General features: G+C 36.1%; 2 protein-coding genes across 2 annotated transcripts; both read left to right on the forward strand.

The window, feature by feature from the left end:
* The first annotated feature begins 6,170 nt into the window (after positions 1–6,170).
* Positions 6,171–10,490, forward strand: si:ch211-120k19.1 (uncharacterized protein LOC563199 homolog). The gene is made up of 7 exons (XM_033981316.2): positions 6,171–6,209; positions 6,575–6,677; positions 7,175–7,357; positions 8,308–8,500; positions 9,869–9,939; positions 10,014–10,043; positions 10,318–10,490. Exons 3-7 carry the CDS (start codon positions 7,178–7,180, stop codon positions 10,432–10,434), a joined length of 591 nt encoding a protein of 196 aa, XP_033837207.1. The 5' UTR covers positions 6,171–6,209; positions 6,575–6,677; positions 7,175–7,177; the 3' UTR covers positions 10,435–10,490.
* A 1,302-nt stretch (positions 10,491–11,792) lies between these two features.
* Positions 11,793–15,362, forward strand: rpl18 (ribosomal protein L18). The gene is given in 8 exon segments (XM_033981544.2): positions 11,793–11,922; positions 12,474–12,560; positions 12,629–12,697; positions 12,700–12,738; positions 13,222–13,320; positions 13,466–13,589; positions 14,102–14,171; positions 15,234–15,362. Coding segments are annotated over 8 exon segments (567 nt in total). The 5' UTR covers positions 11,793–11,919; the 3' UTR covers positions 15,310–15,362.
* Positions 15,363–17,465: the final 2,103 nt, after the last annotated feature.

The raw sequence follows: 17,465 nt of genomic DNA on the forward strand, positions 1-17,465 counted from the left end.
GAACTATCTAAACAAAGATTCCACAAATGCTGTACCAGATTATCTTAAAGCCTAAAATACACAACTACAGCTATTAAAATTTGTGAATTAAAATGAAGACTACCCAGTTATTTTATATGTAGAATACTTCAGTTTGTGGTGTTGTTGTAATATTTATTATGCCTCAAAATTTGCATTAGCATTACACAAACATCTCTCTTTCTGCTGTTTGGAAAGATTTGGCCTGAATACACAGTCAATCAATTGTGTCAAAACATTATACCAAGACCGAAAAGCAAGACTAAAGATAAATGGTATTCTCACAAACTGGTTTACCCTAGAAAGATCTGCGAGACAGGGGTGCAGCTTGTCACCAACCCTCTTTGCAATATTTATTGAACCATTGGCACAAGCTATAAGGCAGGAAGAGGGAATAATAGGAGTAAAAATTAAGGACACAGAGCACAAGGTGGGGCTATTTGCTGACGATATCTTAATTTATTTAAAACAACCAGATGTATGTTTACCTAAATTAATGGACTTACTAAATTATTTTGGCTATCTATCGGGTTATAAACTGAATATTGAGAAAACGCAGGTTCTCCTCTTAAACTGTAATTCTCCATTAAAAATATCGCAGCAATATAATTTCAAGTGGAATAAAAAATCAATAGACTACTCGGGAATAAAGATTACAAATAATTTTAACATATTATATATGCTATAAACCCTTGAACCAACAAATATACAAAGACATGGAAAGATGGGACGTTTTATTGTTAGATCTACATGCCAGAATCGAGACAATTAAGATGAATGTCCTGCTGAGAATTTTGTATCTTTTCCAGTCCCTGCCAGTGTCAATACCAGCTAATCAATTTGTGGAGTGGAGCAAAAAAAATCTCAAGATTCATATGGAATGGAGCCAAACCAAGAATAAAATTCTCAACACTTCAATTACCAAAAAATGAGGGTGGATTGGCCCTGCCAAATTATAAGAGTATTTCTATGCAGCCCAGCTCAAATCTTTGATTTGTTGGTGTGACTCTGAGTGCACGGCCAAGTGGAAACAAATTGAGTTGAATAATGTTTGCCATGTACGAGCAATGATTGCAAACAAAAGATAGAAGGAAAATGTAACAAAGTTAGACTGTATAGTCAAGTTCACGCTGGATGTCTGGTTCAGAATTGTAAAAAGATTCAAAATAGAGAAAGAGATTAAACTTTTAAATTGGCTAGCATATGATACAAATTTTAAACCAGGAATTATGAATACCAAATTTAAAGAGTGGACAAATAATTGATTGAACATTATAGGAACATTCATTAAGGAAGGGGAGTTGGTAAGCTTTCAAAATATAAAGCACAGATTTGATTTAGAACATCAGGAATTCTATATGTACCTTCAAGTGAAAGACTATTACCAAAGAGAAATCAGACCGGACCTCCCGAGTGAACTGAATATAATCACTGTGACACTTTGGGATGCATATAAGAACAAGAGTGCAACAATTATATCTAAATGGTATAAAGGTTTGGGGGCTAACAGGAAAAATACGTCATTATACATTATGGATAAATGGGTGAAAGAAATTAAAGAAGAAATAAGTGATGATAACTGGTATAAAATTTGGTAAAATCAGATAACCTCAACTAATTCAACAAAATGGAGAATCTTTTGCTGGAAGAACATCATCAGATTTTTCATCACACCAAAGATTAAAAAAGCATCTCTATCAGTGGATAAACCATCAATATTGACATTGTGGGGAGTATAATGTGGGACATGCACATGTGTTTTGGCAGTGCAGCAAGGTGTCACAATTTTGGGAAACTTTGGGCAAAGAAATGGAGAAAATATTGGGGTACACACTATCAAGGACGTGTATAATGATGTATTTTGGGCGGACTACTGATGCGCATATCCCAAAAAAGGACTACTACTTAATCAAGATATTACTGGCAGCATCAAAAAAAGCCATTACACGCAAATGGCACAAGGAAGACCCCCCTACGCTTGACAACTGGAGGGACATTGTGGAAGAAATTCACGCCATGGAGAGACTCACATATATTTTAAGGTTACAAAAGGAAAAATATGAAGAAAACTGGGATAAATGGTTTTTGTATTTAAAATGACGGCTGATCGAATGTTCACTGTTCTATTGTTATATCTTTGAAAATAATACAATATAAGTTACAAAAAAAAAACCCATCTCTCTTTCTAAATACAGAGGTGTCCTTCGGTGACGGATTCATTTTATTTATTGTTGTCCCTGTTCACTGTTTGTTTCTTTAAATATTCATTCATTTTAGAGTGACTCGGCTAAAACTTCACAGAAATAAACTTGTACAGGAAGTAGTGATGCTAACAGTGCGGTTGCCGGTTGCTTTTGTGCACAGTCGATTTGCTTCACAAACTCTTTATTTCTAACTGTCACTTTTTGCCACTATAATGAAAAGTATGTTAAGTTAATTTGACAGAAAATGAATTGAACTTTGTGTCAGTTCTTGTGCATAAATAAAGTATTTTACAGTTACGTCTAGAGTAATTTTAACTATTGAAAACAAAAATCTACATATAGTGTTTTAGACAAGGTTCCTTATCCCACTAATGTTAATTTTGTCCTCTTTTTATATTAAAAATCTTTGGTTATTTTTACTGAATTGGACTTTAGAATGTGTTTGAATATAATTATTTATTTATTAGATCAGGGACAAAAGATATTAATTTTATTTTTTTTAAAAGAAAGAAAATTATGTCATGTGCCATGTTTTAGCAAAAAATGCTACTTTCCACCTGCAGTCCCTGGTCAGGTTCATGTCACAGTTATAATCATTATAAACATTGCCACTACTGACAATAGGATCAGGATATATCAGGGATTAAAATTTAAATTAGGAGTTAAGATGGTTCCCAACTGCTAAAACATGTTGCTATGGTAACTACATCTCCCACCAAAGTTTGTGAATCTTTCCATAAAAACATCAATTACCTGAAAATCAGTTTAACAACATAAATTAATAAATCATAAATCCATAAATTCAAACACTATAGGCTGTTGTGAATAGATCTGAAATCCACTAACTACATTCATATTAACCATTAAATCAGATCAAAACATTTGCACTTTACCATATAATTCAGAATGGTCAGAATGATTGTAAATCAGATGAAACTAAAACTAAACCAACAGATACTCATTTGAGCAAATAATCCTTAAAATAAATGACCAAAACAGGCAATATTTGACCTCTCATGAACAGTTCAATGCTCTTCAGGTTTATTAGAACTAATAAAATCACATGGTCATATAAATAAACTAGTATTTTTAGTATTATTATTGTGGTGTTGAGCCTATTCCTTAGTATCCAAATAGAGTTTGACACTTTAATATTGTGATAACATTAATTCAGACCCACCTCTGGATCATGTTGTGCAGAAAGCGCCGATGGTTGACTTGGCGTTTAGATGGACGGTTCTTTCGTGGCTTTTGGAGGGTCCTCATCATGTGACCTGCCGCGGAGGTCACAAAACTGTAAAGGTCACGACCCCCAGGAACTCCACACTCCAAACCTGGATCCAGACTGAGAGAGATGGACGAATACATAGTTCCCACTAAAATATAAAAAAAATACATCAATCAATCTATAATTATAAAACACGTAAGTGACAACGTTTACCAAAGGCCTGAACAACAATAAGCAGGACATAAAAGCAGCATTTACAGTAAAATAAAACACAGTAAGGCACAGTGTCTCAGTGTTTTTTCATCTATTTCCTCCATCAACCCAAAAGATGCACGATAGGTCCCTACAGCTAAGGTAGTAGGTCGACCAAGACTAGAAGATCTGTTTGGGTCCAGACTGCTCGTGCCCCAGCAGCACTGAAGGATGGGTCAAATGCACAGGACAAATTTCTCTATGGGGACAATTACAATACGTAACCTTAACATACGCATAGGCTTCTGTGATCACAAATTTAGTGAGCTACTATAAAACATTTCATAAGATGTGTGCAGTTCTGGTTCTAACCCTATTAGAAATGTCGTACATGTTTCAAAGGAATAACCTAATAATAATGATTCTTTTCTTCTTGTATATATAAACATTAGATAGTCCCAACACTCCAAAACGGGGGGCCTCTTTGAAATATCATAACAAAACAATAAAATTAACAATAAATCATAATAAAGGACTATTTTGTGTAGTGGCAGTATAACCAAAATCTGGTCCATGGCTGTTGATGTTGCTGATTCAAATTTAAATGTGATGTAATGTGCTCTACTTATCCAACTCAGGCCACATTTAGGTTTATTCAGAATGAAATAACTCTGTCTACTAAACACATTTAAGCAGAAGTTGTGCATTAAGCTGATATTCCATGAAGTGTAAATGAAATGTGCTCACCTCTGTGTCCTCACGCTGTCCTCTCGTGCGTCCTGTTCGCCTCTTGCGCGTGGACTGTCGACCCAAACCTGTGCCACTATTTGATGCGTCTGTGCGTAAACGTCAAAGAGTCAAGTGAGCCACACTTTCCTCCTCTGCATTCTGTGTTTGGACTTTAACTCAACAAACCCAAAGTGGAAAAGGAAGCGACAAAATTAGACGAATTGAAAAGAAAAAGTCTTTTAAGTGACAGGTCAATTGTGCTCGCGCGGTGTGACGGACAAAAGGAGACGCTTAACGAGCCCTTCATTGATTTGCTTAAACGTTGTTCCTCATTAGAACATTCTCAAAGGGAAGAGCGAGGGCAGTTGCTAGAGCCTTTAATTGACCTTTACAATTGAATGGCACGCGCGCCTTCCAAGAGCTGACTTTACATATCTATGGCAGCAGGTGGTTCAACACAGGATTTATTTGACCAAAGCTTAACAAAATCAGGAAACATATAAAAGACCTATTTTTAAAACTAGACCCAGACAGCAACATTCAGTCATTTATTTATTTATTTTTAGTCGAGCCTAGTATTATAGCAGATGTGGTAGTAGGTCTAGTACCAATTATAATACTATAATAATAATAATACAAGTAGTAGAATTAATGAATTTTATTTTGATTGTTTACATAAAAAAAGACAAAACAAAACATTTTCTTCATTAATTACAACCAAAAAAGGACTGGGCTGAAGCCACATTCTTATGTGAGCCCATCCTGACCAGCACATAACAACTCCATACAGTCACATAACAAAATCCATTTACTTTAATCTGTATCTTAAACACAACAGCCTTTACTCATATAACCTACAGCATGAATATGTATACATTAATTAATGTTTTAAAGTTGTTGTTTTTTTTTAAATTTAGACCGTTTTAATTAACTTAAATTGATCATTGAGATCATTCCAAAATCTTATTCCTTTTTTGTTTTACAGTAGTAGTAGTAGTAGTTGTAGTAGCAGTTGTAGTGCGCATAAAAATCTACCAGACTGTGTTCAGTTGCTTTACTGTGCATGAAACGGGCCCATAGATTTTACACAATCACAATCAACCTCTTAACCAGATAAAGGCAAAACAAAACAACAACCACACCAACAACATTTTTATTTGGTGCTCTACAAAATTGTGGCAGGTGCATAGGCCTATTACATTTTATATTATAGACTTATCTTAAAGGTCCTAAATTACGCAAAATTGACTCTTGTGCTTTCAGCCATGGTATGATGTTGTTTCTTCATCAAAAACAGACCTGGAGTTGTGTTTTCACACATATTTGCGTATCTTTTTATTATTAATCTGTAACATCTCCATCTCCAATCTCAAAATGCTCTGTTCCACCTTGTGATGTCATGTAGTGGTGGTTTTCAAGTTAACACCTCCTTTTACCTTTAGTTCAATAGAGGCTGGCAATTCTAGGCTGAAATGATCCAAATGATTCTAATGAAGATGTATGGAGTTTAAAAACAAAGTGGAGCCCTTCCTGTATCACCATATGACATCACAAGGTGGAACAGAGTGTTTTCTGCATGAGAGAAGAACTGAGCCTAAATCTGCAGGTTTGTGCATTAAACTTGTGTGAATGAAACAAAACACAACTCCAGGTTTGTTTCTGATGAGGAAACAACATTTACTGTTATTGTAAAATTTTGCCAATAATGCTTTACACGTGTGATGTCCTGTATGTATTTAGTCTGTCTTGTGTTGGGGGGGAGTGTCCAGTGATCTCCTGCTGCTATTTATAGAGTCACCATGTGCTCCAGAGCAGCGTGTGCACAGCTGTGGTCAGTGGTAAGTTGAGTCTAATGTGTTTATATGTAAAAAAAAAAAAATGTTATACCTGAGTAGATTCACATGCAACATTTATGGAGACATGCATTAAGGCTCCGTTCACTACAGTCAGTGGTTCACACACACTCGTCCTGGTTTGGTCCTGGTTTGAGCTTGGTTTAGTTCTGATGTAGATTTGGTTTGGTTTTCTTCTAGTTTTGGTTTAGTCCTGGTTTTGTCCAGTTCAAAACTCCTTTTCAGTTTGGCTCATTTACGTTTACATGTGATTTTTTTAGACACATATAGAATGAATGTGTTTTGTGTTTTAAATAGTCTAGATTTTTGGGTTTTGTTTTGATTAATTCCTTGGACTTTTCTTCTTTCAGAGCGGTCACACAGAGCTGATAAAAGTCTTGAGAACTGAACTTTGGTCTGATCAAACTCCTGTCAGCCGCTCCACTCCCTCTTTCCAGGAAAACACACCAAAAGGTTTGTAAAATGGGACATAATTGTAGGTTTATTATTTGAATTTATGCCATAACTGCACTGTAAAAAAAAAAGAAAACTATCTTTATTAGTAAACTGGCCATATCTGAATAATTTACTGATTGATTGATTGATTTAGAGAAACTATTATTATTATTATTATTATTATTATTATTATTATTATTATTATTATTATTATTATTATTATTATTATTATTATTATTATTATTATTATTACTATTATTATTATATTATAATTTTATTAATTTTTTTGTTATTTTTATTTTATCTTTTTTAAATTATTTTTTCAAGCATAATTATTTGTCAAGCATTTTCAAGCATAATTATTTGTCTATGAGGTAAGAAAAGATAAAAATATATATCTATCTAACCTATAAATTAATCCAGCATTCCCAATTATTTTAACTCGGTATTCTTTCCTGAATTGTTATAAAGCATCCATAATTTGGGTTATGTGTAATTTTTCCCTGTTTGTTCAGATCATGAGGCGCCTGTGGGCTGTGTTCAAAGCCCACCCGTACATTGGGAACGTTCTGGGCTACACCACGCTGTTTGCCTCCGCAGACCTGATTCAGCAGAGTGTGCTGAGCGACCGGCCGGTGTCTACCTCCACAACAGAGGAGACCAGAGCTGTGGGTGAAAAGGCCATAAGTGACACAAAGGTAATGCCAAATAGTTTTTTAAAATATTGGGGTTCATATGTTTATAGTCATTTTAGTCCAGACAGTTGTGCTCATAATCAGAATAATAATTAATCTTATGTAATGGTTTTACACTCCTAAAGTTGCATTTATAGTTTTATGGTTTATTCATTCACTCTACAGTCACTGAAGGTAAGCTACTCTTAAAGCCACAGCTGCTATGGAACAGGCTGATGGAAGCAAGGCTCCCAATCTGCGACACTGTCCCCTCCAATCACAACCAACACTCCTGGTATTCCCAAGCGTGTTGGGGCGACAGTTGCTCAGTGTTTGTCCACTAATCCAATGGTTTGCATTTCAAAACCTGCTCTTGATATAAAAGATCATTGGGAGAGTGGTCAGATCCACTGACCCACAGGTTGGCAGTGGCAGGTTGGCAGTGGCAGGTTGGCACTCATCTATTGGAGTTGGAATCGCAACTCCAGTAGATGAGTGCCATCGTTGTGTCCTTGGGCAAGACGCTTAACCCACCTCTTCCTCAATGTCTGCGTACACTGGTGTATGAATGTGTGTGTGAATGGGTGAGTTGTTCCTTGATGTAAAGCTCTTTGAGTGCCCTGAAGGATGAAAAGTCCAACATAAAAATGTGGCCATTTAGCATTTGCCATTTTCCCAACGGTCTCCCATCCAAGCTCTATCCAGGCCCATCCCTGCTTAACTTCTGAGATGAGACTAGATTAGGCATTAGACTAATTGATAAATCAATCATTAATAAATCATCCATCCATCTGTCTTCTGCTTTATCCCAGATCTGGTTGCAGATTCAGCAGTAAATGTAATAATAATTGTGACCATTTTAGAAGTAAAATCTGCCAAATCATGCATCATAATTGTGTTAAAGAGCTCACCAAAAGCTTCATATCACTAAAATTAGCCCTTAATGTCCTGAATGTACCTATGTCCTTTTCTAGACCCCTGGCATAGACTGGCATCAGACGGCACGAGTAGCGACTGTGGGTTTTTGTTTTCATGCAAACTTCAATTACCACTGGCTCAAAGCGCTGGAGAGGATGCTGCCCGGGGGAGGAGCCAAGATGGTGACTGCAAAAGTGGTACTGGATCAGCTCATCGCGGCTCCTCTCACCATCAGCGCCTTTTATATCGGTATGTGAACAAAATACAGTGCAATAATTTTACACTGCAACAAAAATATATAAACTACACAAGTGTGATTCAGAATATGTATCTTTTTAAAAGTATTTTTTTCATTTATATGGCTAGATTTAAGAGGTGTACCAATGTTTCTGCTAGAGAGTCAGCCTGAAATGTTCCACTATATGGCATAAATTGATCTCCATGGAGACAAGCAGTATCATCACCAGGCCAAGTTATAAACAGATCTGTGGAGTGACAACGCCACTTAGAGTAAGAATGCATCTATTTCAAGGTATTTTTGAGCAATAAAAACACCTGGAACAATTGCAAGATACGTTTAATTCCATACTGTGGAACATTCCAGGTAAAGTAATAAATTCTTCATGGAGACAGGTAGGGGTGTGCAAAAATATCAAAATATCTATATATTGTATCATTTCATTTAATGATACAGAATTGATATCGTGGGCTGTTATATCAATATATCACCAAGAGTTTTTTTTTGTTTTTTATATATTTTACCAAATGATTCTGTCACAGCACTACATTTTTGGGGCTTGTTTAGAGGAAAGAAACTCATTTATGTAGAACATTTAACATTTGATTGACTGTTTTGCTACTTAAAATCGGTTTATTTCATATTAATTTTGGTTTAACAAAGACTGTTATTATCACAGTTGTGATTTAGTAAATATATTGTGATCCATCAGAGCCATTAAATTGCACATGTTCCTGTTACATATAAATGTGGAGCTCATATGAGCTGCGGATGAGTAATACTGGCCAGTTTGATGTATTTTTCTAGTTGGTAAAATGCACAAAATAAAATGCACTTATGTTCATTCATCTTCAATAAATGGAGGCTAAATAAAAGACACAATTAATTAATATTTATTAATATATTAATATTTATTTTTTGGTGAAAATGGGGTTGATCATCAAGTGTTCTGAAAGCCTTTTTTATTTTTCATTGAATCATATCAAATCGATTTGAAATATATCGTGTCGTATTGTATCGAATCGACAGTGCACTGTATCGAGATATGTATCATATTGTGGCCTATCTATCATATCGGCAACTTCTTAATGACACCCAGCCCTAGAGACGGCCAAGTAGAGGACTCCTCATTAGAAAGGTTGCATAGTGCACATTTGACTTTACTTTTCTACTTTTTGAGCCATTTCTGATACTTACGTACAGTCCCTATTGTTATGGCTATTTCCATACTCCACTCATTAAAAGCTTACATTGAAACCATTATGAAATACAACCAAACATTATAAATACATATTCAATAGTCTATTTAGGATTCAAATAACTTTAACTAATGACAATATTCAATTTAGTATCAGCTCTTTAAACACTTTTGTTTTTAGGTTTGAGTTTTTTGGAAGACAAAGAAGATCCGCTTGAAGACTGGAGACAAAAATTCTTGACGTCGTACAAGGTTTACACACTATAAAATCGGTCAATTCTGTCATGATAATTACTGTTGTTTTATGTTTTGTTTTTTTTCTTCAGGCTGGTGTTGTGTATTGGTCTACAATGCAGGTAAGACATCAGAACTAAGAAGTGACAGTGTTTATGCCGACAAGCTGAGATCAATAAAGGCTTATTCACTTTATGGTAACTCTACACAGACAGGCAACATGGCAGTCGTTTTATGATACACACTTTTCACTAAATGGTTCAAGATGTCACATGCTTTTTACTTATTTAATTGCCCAAAATGTCACTTGTCCGTTTTATGATCGAGTGTTTGTGTGGTGCTGACTCCTCTTCATATTTGCAGAGTGAGTGAGTGTTTTAAATGTGTATTTTTCAGGCAATAAACTTCTCGCTGGTTCCTCCGGTGGCTCGCACTGTGTTTCTTGGAGGAATTGCTCTGACTTTCACCGTCTTTTTGTGTCACATGAAACGACAAGGAAAGCACAGCCAGTGAATTGTCTACCTGTGTATAGTTTATCTGTTTGTTTTGTTTATTTTAATGTGTTTATATGAGGCTTCACATCTGTCATTGTTATATTGATTTGTTTTACTGTTTTACAATGTCTGTTTTAATAAATGAGCCAAATGTAATCTGTAAGTATGCTAATATGGTCTCAATATTAATTAATGAATGAACAAGGCTGGCAGTTGTCTTAATCTCTAGATAGACTTTTTTTTTTATTATTTACATCTCTGTTCGTACATTTACATTGGGATGAGAATGGCTCAGGTGTTGACCTGGGACTATACCCAAAATAAAGTTATTTTTAGATACCGAAACCACCTTAAATTAGGCTTTTGTGTCCTAGACCCTCCATTTAAAAGAATGATCTGGTTTGTGCAGTGACAGGACTGCAGGCCAGCCAAGAAAATGTGCCCCTAATAGGTTACTTAACAAGTAGTAGAAGTAGTACAGTGCTGTAGAATTTTAAGGTATCTGTACTTTACTTAAGTACATTTTACTGTGGATTCTTTTTACTTCACTACATTTGAGAGCAGGTATCTGCACTTTCTACTCCACTACATTTTTTAACTGCACTGGAAAGTAAAAACTACTTCTCATATTATTTCAAGGGTTATTTTGAGCCCAATCGTGTTCCTTGGTACCATCTTGACTTATGTTTTTAAGTTTAGGCTTTGGCTTTGACCAAACAAAAATTAATACACAAAATGAATAAGAAAAATTAGGATTGATAATTGATTTGTATTGTTCATTTTTAATCAATGTCACTTTAACAAATTAATAACACTGTTTTTTACTCTTATAATACAGATTTAACCGGGTACTTTAGTACTTTTACTTTTAATTGAGTAACATTTTTCCTCTGTATCTGTACTTGAGTAACAAAATTGACTACTTCATCCTTGACTGTTTAACAGACATCTGTAGAATAGAGAGATCGAGTCTGGATCCCAGGATAACTGATTGGTATCACAGTGGTGGTTTTTGCATATTGACAATCACATCTCTTTTATTCAGCCCCAAAGCAACATCACCAATGAATTTGGGAAGTGAATAAATAATAAATAATGTAGGCTTAATGAAAAAGTGACTCCTAGAACAGTCTAATTCATATTATTATTATTATTATTATTATTATTATTATTATTATTATTATTATTATTATTATTATTATTATCATTATCATTATTATTATTATTATTATTATTATTATTATTATTATTATTATTATTATTATTATTATTATTATTATTATCATTATTATTATTATTATTATTATCATCACCATCATCATCATCATCATCTTTAGGAAATTATATTTTCATACATTTTCATCTCAGTCAACCAGCAGAGGCGCTGTCCTAAAGACCGGCAGAGAGCCTCCTGCGCACTGTCCAATCAGAGCCGCGAGACTTCAGGGCATTGTTTATCGCGAGATCTCAGCTCTTCCTTTTCCCTTTTCGCTCTGAGTCCAAGATGGTAGGTGCCGCTACTGGGATTTATCAACAGACTTTTGAGACTATCCGCGGTCATCCTCAGTAGTTACATGTCTTATGTCCATAAATAAACTGTATATATTAATCTCACACACTATTTCTGTCTCAGTAAAGTGATGATTTGTGGTCTAAAAGCGCTGATAATCTTGTTAGCTTGACCTATCTGCTGTCGACACTAGTGTAAAATGTTGATGTGGCTGCTTCACATGGTTCAGAAAACGCTAAACCCTAAATTATTATGGTTCCAGCACGCACCTTATTTGACCGGATCACTATGTCTGTTTATAAAACCATTAAATAATCAAACAAATCTGTAAATTGCCATTGCCGATCATCGTTGTAAGCAGCGTATCAACGTGTGTACCGGCCTCTGCTACATGGCTAGGTGTTAGCAATGCTTGTTATAGAAAATGATGGGAAAGTGACACATTGGGCTTCATATATATAAATTACAGTCTCGTTAATATTTAAATTGGTTGATATTATTTGTTTTGCTTGTGTTTATGTGACACCTCATGCTTGTTCTGTCTGCAGGGAGTCGACATCAGACACAACAAGGACCGTAAGGTGCACAGGAAGGAGCCTAAGAGCCAGGATATTTATCTGCGGCTCCTGGTTAAGGTAAAGATAGACTTTTAACTTTATACATTTTACATCTCGTGTCTTTATTTTAATTTAGTTGTGTGTAGTTGTACAGGTTCCTGGCCCGTCGCTCAAATGCTCCCTTCAACAAGGTTGTCCTGAAGAGGCCTCTTCATGAGGCAGGACAAACAGGCCACCCATCTCCGTCTCCCGCCTGGTAAGCAGCACCTCACCAACTGTTTACTCTAGCTAATACCAACTTAAATCACTTCACTGTAAAGTCCCAGCGACAGGTAGACTATTCATTCATGAAGTATTCTGACCATATTTGTCATTTGCTGTTATCCTCAACCTTTCTGCTGGTATTATGGGATACTGCAGGCCAGTAATATTTAATACAGATGGGAGGTTACCATACTAACCACATTAGTAAATATATTATGGTTGACACAGATTTTTGATGTAATATGGAGAGTTCTTGGGTCTAGTCAATCATAGTAATTATCTGATTCAACATTTGCGTGTTTACCTTTAGGATACGTCTGTCATACTCCCAGATGTCTCTGGATGACATCATTGCATATTAGAATCTGCCAACCAATTAGTGCCTGTTCAAAATAACTTTATGATGCTACTCTATCACTTGTATTGCATCTGTCCACTGAAATATTTTTTTCAATACATTTTTTTTTGTGTGCAGATTCGTAAGATGAAGCTGGATGGACGTGAAAACAGAATTGCTGTTGTTGTGGGAACAGTAACTGATGATGTCAGGATTCAGGACATCCCCAAACTTAAGGTATACTTAACTTTTTACACATTTTATTTCCTGTATTGGCATTCATGCTATAACCTGGCACCAGCATCTTCCCTATGACTGTTAAATACCTTACTATAGTTATGTATGCTGTGACCTGTTTTATAAAGTGATGTTATTTTCTCAGATCTGCGCTTTAAGAGTAACTGACGGAGCTCGTCGCAGGATCCTGAAGGCCGGTGGTCAGATCATGACATTCGACCAGCTCGCTCTGGCTTCTCCCAAGGGACAGGGCACTGTGCTGCTGTCAGGTATTTTTTATTGTTTTTAGTCGTATGTGTGTATATACATATATTTTTTTTCTGTTGGGGAAAGTTTGGCAGATCTAATGGGCTTGAGCTTCTCTGTTGTGGGTCAGTGTGCCTTAGAATTTGGTTTAGCATTATTGAAATGATCTGTGGCCCTCCAAAGCATCAGTTCTGCTCAAAAGCGTAGAGCCAAGACATTCAAATCTGTAATGGTTTATTTTTCAAATGGCTTACAAAAAATATGAAGTAAATTTTAAAAGATGATTGTGACTTGATAAGTTCATTTTAGAGATGTGTCATCTTGTATAGCAGTTTTGAGGTACTACTGACATTAAGGAGCTTGTTTAGTCAATTACAGTATGTACATTTCTGGCCAGTGTCTATTTTTGTTTTTCTTTGTTGCTATGTTGCTATGTTAATTTGGTTTAATTTCCCGTCCGATATGCTCACAGCTCATGATGGACTTTTGACATCGGCTTTCTGATTGTGCTTTAATTTCATGGTTGTGATTTTAGGACCCCGCAAAGGCAGAGAGGTGTACAGGCACTTTGGCAAAGCCCCTGGAACCCCTCACAGCCACACAAAGTAAGTGGATATGTCACCTGTTTTCATTCACACTAAAACTCATGTTTACAAGAAAGGAATGAACCACAATGTACAAGTCTACATGATCTGAATATTTGATACATCTGTCAGACATTATCCGATGTGAAGTATTGGCACAGGAGCCAGTTCTCTCATTTAATATCGATTAAAAAAAGGGCATGAGTTAACGCACCATGCAGTGTCAGAATGAATCAATAATTGTGATTATAATTGCAGAATACTTGGGAAATGTACTTTTATTATCCCTATCAAAACATGTTTAGAAAATTAGATTGTAACATTTGATTACTATAGTGAAAGTAGGGCATCTAACATCATGGGATCAATTGTAATACAATGCCAGTGTACCTGTCACCCAAGGCTTCATATTACGCTATTTTCTGATCTGCAATGTTCTTTCCTCCACAAAAAAATGTAGGATTTGTGTGTTAAACATTTGTGAATGAAACTAAATACTCCAGGTATATTTAGTTCTTCCCTAAAATGGAAAATGCACTGTTCCACCTTGTGATTTTATTTGGTAATACAGGAAGTGATTCACTGTGTTTTCAAATTCCATGCACCATCACTAGAATTATTTGGATAATTCCAACCCTAGAATTGCCAATCTCTACTGAACAAAAGGTAAAAGGTGGCTGTGAATTTAAACTACTGCTTCATGACATCACAAGGTGGAACAGAGTATTTTGATTTTTGGAGATGTAGACAACCTAATAATCCAGGATTACTCAAACATGTGAAAGGAACAACATAACTCTGGCTATGTGTTTGATGAGATAACATTCTAACATGGCTTATAGCTCAAAAGAATCCATTTTGTTTAATATAGAACCTTTACAATAGTAAAATTTGGCATTGTGACACATAGTAGCCTTGTGACACATAGTAGCCTTGCTGACGTGCAACACGTTTTGACTGAACTTGCTAGTATGTGAAAAGGGGAAATGCATTAATCATACTTGTGGTTTTACACAAATATGACAGTGTTTCACACGGTCATAAAAATGTGTTCGCTAAATGTATTTTTTTTCTTGTTCACAGGCCCTATGTGCGCTCCAAGGGCAGGAAGTTCGAGAGGGCTCGTGGTCGCAGAGCCAGTCGTGGCTACAAGAACTAGTCTCGTCTTTGTTTTTCATGCAATCTCAAATTAAAGATTGGCTGGCTGTACAATGCGTGTTTGTCTCTTCACTCTGAGCTTCAATTCTTGTGCAGAGTAAAAGGAGTAGGGAAAGGCTAGAGCAGACTGGGTAATCACCTATTCCGCTTGATTGTTCAGCACAACAATTTACAGCTTTGTCAGTTTATTCAATTGGGGAACAAACTTCTTCCCCATTGCCTTAATCCAACACCAGAAGTATAAGGCCACCTGTCCTTTCCCAATGATAAGGGACTGTTCTAATTCTGTTTTTTAAAGGTGTATTAAAAGCCAAAGGTGTTAGTTTTAGTGTGCTATTATTGTCAATATTTCTCGATTGGGCTATTTGGGGACCCATAACACTATTCCCAAACATGAAATTCTTGTGACTTGATACATTCCTTAAATTCTGTGTATTTTTGGAAGATGAAATTCCAATTAAATGTGGAATTTAAAAGGGAAACAATATAAATTTTTAAGTGTCCAATTTATCCATCAACAGCTAGGCCCACAGGCTTGTTTAAGTCCATTGTGCGCTCTTCCCTTAGATTACTGTAAAATGTAAACGCGACATCAGGAATTTGTTGTTGAGCATTATTGATATGAGTTGTCCTGGAAAGAATTGACTCAGAGCGGAAGTTGTGGCCGGTCAGCGATTGGAGAATGTCGGTGGGTGTTGCATTATTTTCCTTATCGCCATTGGATTTCCTCTGCGCCGCTCAAAGCCGTCGCTGCGCCTCTCCAAACCAGACCCTTTCCTGCGCCGTGCCATAGCCTCCAGAGCAAAAGACAGTCGAGAGAGGGGGCCAAGATGAGGTAAAACACGCATTATTCCACTTATGAACCACTCTTATTCTATAGATTTAATCCAATGTCCAGAAATGTTGATGGCTCTCCAATTTGGCACTGCGTAAAAGTCTGTTTGGACAGGCTAGCTAGTGTTGCCACGGAATTTAGCCTTATCGTTTCTACTTTGGACCCTTTTTGTGGATAAAGATTAACATGATTCAGGGTATCACTCATTGATAGTGTTTTTGGTAAATAACTGTGCGTAATTACGACTTAATTAAACAAAACACTGGGTAAGTAGCTAGTTGTGGCTAACTGGCTGGACAGTTGAGGTTACAGTAGCTAGCTATACTGACTCAAGACATTTAACATTTGCTTTGTAAGTTTTTCCTAAGCAAATAGTTGAAAAGCCTTCCCTGCTTTCATAATAACCCAAATATAAGTCACCATTACGCATGCAGATTGCGCATTTATAGGTTTATGCACCAAAAAGTAGTGTAACAAGTTTATTACTACAGTGGAGACACGTTTTCCCTACATTCACCAACAATTTGCATTAAAGTCTAGTGATTTAAACCTTACTATTTCTAACATGAACTCTTATAGCCTCTTAAAGACACGTTGGTGCCAAAGCTTTCCAGAATTTACCCCAAAACTGCCCCTCAGCCTGGTCATTGTGTGGTAGACAAATTTAGCATCTGACATTATTTTGTTGGGAGTCTCCGCCCTGGTTTTCAAGGACGTAAGGTGCAACAATGGCATCAGAATGGTCCGTTTTGTTTTCACTATCAGGCCAGGACATCAGCCAACTAAAGGCTCTTTATATTGTCTATACTCAGCCAGTGTAATGTCTCCATGAAAGTTTAAAGACGTGGGCAGTTTATTAATAGAGGCAATTACTACAAGGCTGCACGTGTTTAAATGCAGCCTGCAAAACCCATAGGCAAGACAAGGCAAGTGTATTTGTAAAGCACAAAGTAATTCAAAGTGCTTTACACATAAATAATCACACATAATCATTATAAAATTAACTTTAAAGGCAAAAAGTGCAGAATAAAAACCTTTCAGTCTTATGCACAGCTAAGCAGAGCCATTTTAAGCCTGGATTTAAACATGGTCAAAGTAGAGGCCTGTCTCACATCTTCAGAAAAATTGTTCCAGGTTTTAGTTGCATAAAACTGAAATGCTGATTCCTCATGTTTAGTCCTGACTCTGGGCACCAGCAGGAGGCATAGGACCTGTTTGTGTACTAATCTTGGTGTTTTATTGTGTTTTTTTGCCTTTGCGTTGTATTTTAATGTATATCTATTTTTGTCTGTTGTTTATGTGAAGCACTTTGTGCAGTTTAA

The sequence above is a fragment of the Periophthalmus magnuspinnatus genome, chromosome 16, assembly GCF_009829125.3.
Source record: "Periophthalmus magnuspinnatus isolate fPerMag1 chromosome 16, fPerMag1.2.pri, whole genome shotgun sequence".
Classification (NCBI taxonomy): Eukaryota; Metazoa; Chordata; class Actinopteri; order Gobiiformes; family Gobiidae; genus Periophthalmus; species Periophthalmus magnuspinnatus.